The sequence below is a fragment of the Haplochromis burtoni genome, unplaced genomic scaffold, assembly GCF_018398535.1.
Source record: "Haplochromis burtoni strain Fernald_Lab_line unplaced genomic scaffold, NCSU_Asbu1 Contig_362, whole genome shotgun sequence".
Lineage (NCBI taxonomy): Eukaryota > Metazoa > Chordata > Actinopteri > Cichliformes > Cichlidae > Haplochromis > Haplochromis burtoni.
The window spans coordinates 189,921-197,398 of record NW_024582723.1 but is presented as its reverse complement, the minus strand read 5'-3'; the positions used below and the strand labels follow the sequence as shown (position 1 = coordinate 197,398).

Genomic DNA, 7,478 nt, shown 5'->3' with positions numbered 1-7,478 from the left:
TTGGACGGTGGGAGGAAGCCGGAGTACCCGGAGAGAACCCACGCAAACACGGGGAGAACATGCAAACTCCACACAGAAAGACCCGGCCTGATGGAGGAATTGAACTCAGGACCTTCTTGCTGTGCGGCAACAGTGCTAACCACCGTGCCACCGTGCTGCCCAGTATAGTACAGTCTTCAATTTTTAACTATGGGTTTCATTAAAATAAAAATACAAATAATAATATTAAATAAATCTCCTTGTACACAGAAACTAAATATAATTTAATTACAGTGTGAGAAATTATAGACCAGTTTTATTATATTTGAAAATTATCTTTATCCAGTCAAATTAAATTGTTTTAGAGTGTGAGTGACTGCAAAAGAAGCAACAGTGTCGGCTACTTTAAAGCCTCTGGGCATCTTTCTGCAATTGGACACGGTTGCCTAGCAGCAGGCATTTAGGCGGGGACAGTGGAGGCAGTGAGAAGAGTAGGAAAGAGGGGGCGGGGCTCCCTTCCAACTCAGCAGGGGAGGAGGGCTGTTGGGCTGGGCTCCCCAGACTGAAACGCGGCTTTCACGTTGGTGGTAGTAACCCCACTGTTAGCATTGCCGCCCCTTCCAACCCATCTACCTTCCTCTCTAATCAGCGGCTAGTCGGTGGTTTTTAATAGTGCACTCGGTACTAGCGTGGGAAGATGTCTAACGTCAACTGGAAGCCCTTTGTTTTCGGCGGGTTGGCTTCAGTGACGGCGGAATGTGGTGAGTGATGCGGCTAGGCCGAGCAGCGTGACTTCCTGTTGATTATTAATTATTTACAGTGTCGCGTGAGTGTTAATACAATGCTCTGTGTTGCAGGAACATTTCCAATCGACCTAGCCAAGACGCGCCTTCAGGTACAAGGTCAGGTGGGCGATAGCAAGTACCGAGAGATCCGCTACCGAGGCATGCTGCACGCTATAATGAGAATCGGAAGAGAGGAGGGGCTCCGAGCTCTGTATTCAGGGTCAGTAGGACGGACTCGCATGCTAGTGTTGTACGTGGGGTCTCCATAGCCTCGGCTCCCAAACGTAACTGCATTAAGATCTGACAAAGCTTTTCAACAAATTCCTTGTGTGTTTCTGTTTGTTCAGAAATGTTTACACTTCCTCTCTTTCGGTACACTTCCTTTTTTGCTGACAGCCACATCAAAACCTCTTCCTCTACTCTCGAAAGAGAAGCTCTGTTTTAGATTAGCCAAAAACCTTCAGAGATACTGCTGAACTGGGTAATGAAAGTAAACTTCCTTTGTTGCAGGATTGCTCCTGCCATGCTACGGCAGGCCTCCTACGGGACCATAAAAATTGGCACATACCAGAGCTTTAAGAGGCTACTGGTTGAAAGGCCAGAGGGTGAGTCTCAGTTTCTCTTTCTCTGTCTGAAACAAACAAACACACACACCCACACACTCAGCCTGCTGTTTTTGGCAACATGTGCACATTCCTCTTGAAGGTCACAGATGAGGCACAGATGTGCACGTGTGTGACCTACTTAAACATGTATCCTCACTTTTCCTCATCTGAGAGCTCTTTGTAACAGTCAGCGCCTGCAGTGAAACACTGAAAACTGACTGCTGCCCAATATCAAACGCAGCTTGTTCACAGTTACAGCCTGCCTCCCACTCACTCTTCTCTTTCAGACGAGACGCTGTTGACTAATGTGTTGTGTGGCATTCTCTCCGGTGTCATCTCCTCCTCCATCGCCAACCCTACTGATGTGCTTAAGGTAACTATTTACACACATGAGGGTCGTTTCGGATCTTGTGTTCTCTTTATCAGATGGCAGTAGGACATGTCTGACAGGTTTTTGGAACTGTGGTGAGGCCTGGAGCCATTTTTTGCAGATACAGACTGCAGCTTTTTCACTTTTTCACTTTTGTTCTGTTGTATAAGGAGTTGTAGTCTTGAGGAAGCAATGTCTTCTTTTTTTCCCCAAGTCTTAACTTTTGTTAAGTGGAATGAAGGGCACCGAGGTGTCCCTGTGACCTCAATTATGTGTTATTTATAGAGTGAAACCTCACAGTTTTAGCATAGTGTTCTGTAAATGATATGCGTGCAGGACTGCCAGTGCTTGTCTGTGCTCAGACTGTGTCCTGGCTAGGCGTGGCTTTTTTTTAAACTCCTTGTAAGCCACATGACCTTCTGTCTGCAGTCTATTAAGGGTTAACAGGGTAATACACGGGCCTGCTGTTGGAGAACATTATGTTTTGATCACATTGTGTACTAGCTGCGCATGCCAAGCCTTTCACTGAGCCAAGAAATAAACCAGGCCTGATTTGCTAACAAGTCAAGGATGGGCTGGAGGGTTCTTGGAAGTGGGGATTGGGAAAATACTTTTGAGTACTGAGCTTGCCAAAAACAATTCCAGCAAACTTTTAAATTCCAATAGAAGCCCAAGAAATACACACTCCCCTAAGTTGGCTTTGCAGCGTTACACATCGTTTGTGCACTCTTGCCCTTTTCAAGTTCAACTTCGTAACATTCACCTCTTTCTGTCCTCCCAGATCCGCATGCAAGCTCAGGGAAATGTGATCCAGGGCAGTATGATGGGCAATTTCATTAATATCTACCAGGAGGAGGGGACCAGAGGACTGTGGAAGGTGCAGAGAAGCTTCAAAAATGACAGCAGTATATACAGCATTGATATAGTACAGGCACCCAACTTTGACCTTTTCTCTCTCCGCATCAGGGTGTCTCTCTAACAGCTCAGAGGGCAGCTATCGTGGTCGGGGTGGAGCTTCCAGTCTACGACCTCACCAAGAAGCATCTCATCCTGTCGGGTTACATGGGGGATACCGTGTACACACACTTCTTGTGAGTTTGAACTGGCTCCTCTTTGGCTATCGTGTCATGTGGTGCAATAACATTCAGGAAATTGCTTGCAAGTGGGGCGTATTCTAATACATTCAGGTGGACTCGAGCCAGAAAAACAGATCAAATACAGATTTTGGCTCATTGTTTGAAAGGAAGGGTTTTTTTGTTGTTGTTTTGTTTTGTTTTTTTCCCATAAAAATCCTTAAAATAAAAATGTCTTCCTCAGAATATCTGTTATACAGACAGGTATTGTGCTGTATTGTAGAGATTACTCAGCACTCCCAGCGGAAACCATTTCACAGTATTCCTCTTAGTTATTTCAGGATGTCTACTCAGAGCTGCAGTGATGCCAAGTTTGTACCTGCCAGAGACTTCAGTGATTGTATTTATAGCAGCAAATGCCATGTGGGTACTTGGACGAGGCTGAGAATATTTTCTGTTTGTACTGGTGGTGTACACACTACCATAAAGACTGTTTTTAGTACCAGCAACATAGCTAAGGGACATAATGCATTTACCCTTATGGTCAACAGGTCCAGCTTTGTGTGCGGCTTGGCGGGGGCTCTGGCATCAAATCCAGTGGACGTGGTCCGGACACGCATGATGAACCAGAGAGGAGGAGCGCTGTACCAGGGAACATTAGACTGTCTGCTGCAGGTCAGTCAGAACCCCTGAAACGTGCTTAGATTCTGTTGCCCTCTAGGTAAAGAGTTACTCCATCGATTTTTGAATCAAGTCTTCTCATCATGTAAACACAGACACAGTCTTGAAAAAGAAGGCACTTGGACTGCTTTAAGCTTGTGAAGATATTTCAGCTCTCATCCAAGATGCTTCTTCAGCCCTAAAAACAAATGTAATCGATGTTTCGAAGGAAGATTGATATTTCCGTCTGCAGTAATAATACGGTGCTGTGTGTCTGTTCTGGGACCTTCTCGTCCTTTCATTCATGCACATATATGGAAATTCAGAATCAGCATGAAGGCTAATTTGGAGTAGGGTACAAAGTGGCTTGCAGATGTGCAGCAACTGCGGATAAGGTGAAGCAGCTTAAATGCTGTACTTTATATTTGATTTGTCATTAGAATGTGTAGGAGAGCATCGTCAGGGCTGTCAGCTGGAGTGGATCGAGAATTAGGCTGAACGTCACTTTGTGACTGGCCTGAACTAATTTTGTGCTCTATTTGTATCACATGTAAAATGTGAGAAAATGATCCCTGATGAAAATTAGTGCAGGGGAGACAGTTAAGCAAAAAGAGAGGAGCATTCTGGGAAGTACAGGATCTAGTGGTTTGGGTTTTCATGCAAAAGCCCATCTTTATTGAGCTGTGGAATACTTTTTAAAATGCAGACATCTTCATGACTTTCAGCAGCTGTGAAGTTTAGACATTTCCATTAGTTGGTCATGTATGATTTTTTTTTTTCTTGATGGTACATAATTACTGTCATAGCAAAGTTGAATATCCAGATCAGACCTTAATTTCACTCGTTCTTCAGTTCCTGTAAATAGATGCGCAGAGTGGGTGATCATCAGAGAGTAAAGAGTGTTTGTTTTCTTCTTTCAGACGTGGCGCTCTGAAGGCTTCATGGCCCTCTACAAGGGTTTCTTCCCCAACTGGCTGCGCCTAGGACCATGGAACATCATCGTATCCTTTCCAACTCCACACCGATGTTGTGATCTGTATATATAGATAGATATCCTCTGTGGTGCGACACCTTCTAAACTGTAGGAAATTCTCTTGTGTATTTGCTGCCTTTGTTTCACTGAGGAAGGCTTTGTTAAACGCTCGCTAACTCTTTTATTAACTCTGAAACTACTGCCTCACTGCCCGACTGGTACTGATTAGAGGCAAGTAGCTGCATGTGATGGAAATAGGGAAAGGTGTGGAGAGTGAACATTATCAAAGGCTAAGACTGGATTAAAGGTGATTGAACAGGGAAATAAAGGCTGGCAGATACTCACTGTGCTCCAACCAGGCTTGAAAGATCTAATGAGATTAGTTCCTTTTGCAGCAGAAATTAAAGTAACAAGAGGGACTCGGTGGTGCCACTCATTCTGACCAAAAAAAACAAAGTCCACTCCTCTTTTTTCTTAAGTTCCTTTACTCCAATTTTCAGTTCTTCCTCACCTATGAACAGCTGAAGCAGATCAGCGTGTGATCAGCAGAACAACATGGCGGAGATGAGTGTGAGCGCACGCTCCAAGAGGAGCTGAGAGGACCAAGATTGGGAAAGCGAGCTTGATGGAACCAGCAGGGGGAAAGGGGAACGCACATGTAGACCTGCTTGAAGGGTCAGAATGTGAATTTGCCAGATTCGTGTCTGGAGTGTCTCCTGAAGCCTATGGTGAATGTGGACACAGCACATACACACACAGATCCATGTATTTCGTACTTTTTCTCATCTAAATGCTACGTCAGGCTAAGCAACTTTACATTTGCTATACAATTCCCTCAGATTCACGTGGCCTGATTTACTGACTGGGAACCAACAGTCCCAGGAACTTTGCTTAAAGGTGGCTCTAAAGTCACAGGGAAAACACGAGGCTTCTACACTTTTTAAGTGCTCTATAACCGAGTGCCTTAGTTTGAGATGCGGGGCTGTCTGAGCTCTACGCTGCATAAGGACAGCAGCTGACAATCACCATAATCACTCCCTTTATGAATAGATTGAAAAGATGTTTAGTGTGCACGAGGTGACAAACTTAAATGTGAATATTGTATTTGGGTTTTTTTGTTTTGTTTATTAATTTATGTGTTTCTAAATTTAAAGAGACGGGTGTGTGAAAAGGTAAAATTATTTCAAAGAGTTTTTTCCCTGAGGTGTTTAGCAAAGAGCCGGGAATAATCCTGGCGTGCTGTAATAAATGAGTTTCATAAACAGCTCCTTGTCCATATGTGGTGATTAGTGGTCTCTCATGCCAGCAAGTGGAGACGGTGAGCGTGACCTCAGGCAGCTGAGGGTTGACTGTGCTCCCCGTTATGTTATCATTTGGTCTGCTGGAGGAAAAAAAAGTTACATAAACCTACGTATTATATCAGCTTCAGGTTCAGCCCGCTGAGCCGGCTGCCGTGCCGTTGTTTATGCTTTAAGGCGCCCAAACTGCTGCACGCGAGCCGCAATTAACGCCAAATGTATTTCTATATACTGCATTTGCTGTAAATGTGAGCTTTTATTGTGAGGAATGAATATGCCGCTGGCTGTTATGTGTGCATGCGTGTGTGTGTGAGCTATTGCTGCTGCCAAAGTATAAGCCAGTGTAACTTTTGTTATACCTTGTTGATGTAAATGCTCCATGTATATTTGAAATGATTAAAAATAAAGGACATGGATTTTTCACAGTATTGTCCCTCCCTGGTACCACAGTGTGGCACTGTGGAGCTACACACTCACCTCAGCATAACTGAATACACCAGTATCTGTTTATTATGAGTTGGTTTTTGTTTTTTTTGTTTTAATTCCCCAACCTCAGCTTTTAGGCCACAAATCTAGCACAGTCGTGTTTCTCGGGGATCGCCTGGTTCCTTTCAAACGTGTTCAAGCGGCATCCCACGAACGTTATGAATTTTTCAGGGGGAATATAAGATGTAATTGTTTTATTTCTGTGGGTAAATTCCCCAGTTTTCCCTCATCAGAGCTGTTTGAGGAGCTCAGGGGAGTGGAAGGCGCCGCAGCGAACGCGCAGGTCTCTGCGTGGATCTGTGCCTCGCTGTGTTATTTAGGGAGTGCCACCGCGGGACTTATTACTTGTGTGAGAACTGATACTGTTGGGTCTGCTTCATCTCAGCCACTGAGTCTCAGCGCAGCGTTTGCTGTTGGCGTCCTGAGCGTGGCTGGGTGGAATAGCTCGATTCAAAAACAGTGCAGCAGAGTGTGGCAGGAGGACAGGTTTTAACACTTGGGTACAATCCACCCACAGCACAATTAGACCTCTAGGGCTCGAATCCGTGTCAAATTGAGGTAGAACAAGACTCCATGAGGCGAGGTGTAAAACAGAAATGAGAATAACGTGTGGCTTGATGCCAGGATTCGGCATCTGTAAGTTGGCAATTTAGCCATCTCTGGCACAGTCCTGGACAAGTATGACCACGGGGGATTCCAGCAGTCACAGACATGCTACATTATGGGTATTATTTGCTGCCTGGCCCAAATGTGCGGGGGGGGGGTACCGGCTCTATTGTGTTCCAGGGATCAGAGTGAGCTTTTGTGTCTAAGGGATAAGGCTCTATGCTGCTCCAAAACACCCTGCCCTTTTTTTTTTTCATTTATTTTTTTTCTCTGCCTATCTTTTTGTTCTTTCAGCCGTTTCTCTAATGAAAATGCTGCAACCCACAGATGGACGAGTGGATGGAAATGCAGACAAGGAGACAAATCTATCGTAGTCTGAGGATCCATTCAGAGCAAGAACTCTGGCGCTCATAAGCCCCACTGTGCTGACAAAGACAGAAATCACAGGCCTATTGCCATTTCTTTTTTACTCACACTTATTTTCAGATATGGGACAAATCTTTTTTTTTTTTCCCTTGTATTGTCTTGATGCTTATATTTGAGGGAAAAAAATGAATGACTTCCATCCTGAAAGCACATTGTTTGCAGGTCACGGATTTGGCATAACATCAAAATACTGTGCTTAGAGAGATGTCTGAAACAT

General features: G+C 44.5%; 1 protein-coding gene across 1 annotated transcript; it reads left to right on the top strand.

Moving 5' to 3' along the window:
- Positions 1 to 479: 479 nt before the first annotated feature.
- On the top strand, positions 480 to 6,168 carry LOC102303615 (kidney mitochondrial carrier protein 1). The gene is made up of 9 exons (XM_005943186.3): positions 480 to 740; positions 837 to 984; positions 1,275 to 1,369; positions 1,657 to 1,742; positions 2,521 to 2,616; positions 2,706 to 2,830; positions 3,364 to 3,487; positions 4,393 to 4,473; positions 4,946 to 6,168. The coding sequence occupies exons 1-9, from the start codon at positions 677 to 679 to the stop codon at positions 4,985 to 4,987; spliced, it is 861 nt and encodes a 286-aa protein (XP_005943248.1). The 5' UTR covers positions 480 to 676; the 3' UTR covers positions 4,988 to 6,168.
- Positions 6,169 to 7,478: the final 1,310 nt, after the last annotated feature.

Bases quoted from the DNA above. Each gene is read 5' to 3' on its own strand.
- LOC102303615 (XM_005943186.3), top strand. From the start codon at position 677: ATGTCTAACGTCAACTGGAAGCCCTTTGTTTTCGGCGGGTTGGCTTCA. The intron at 985-1,274 runs GTCAGTAGGACG...CCTTTGTTGCAG, and splicing joins CTCCGAGCTCTGTATTCAGG to GATTGCTCCTGCCATGCTAC. The intron at 2,831-3,363 runs GTGAGTTTGAAC...TATGGTCAACAG, and splicing joins ACCGTGTACACACACTTCTT to GTCCAGCTTTGTGTGCGGCT.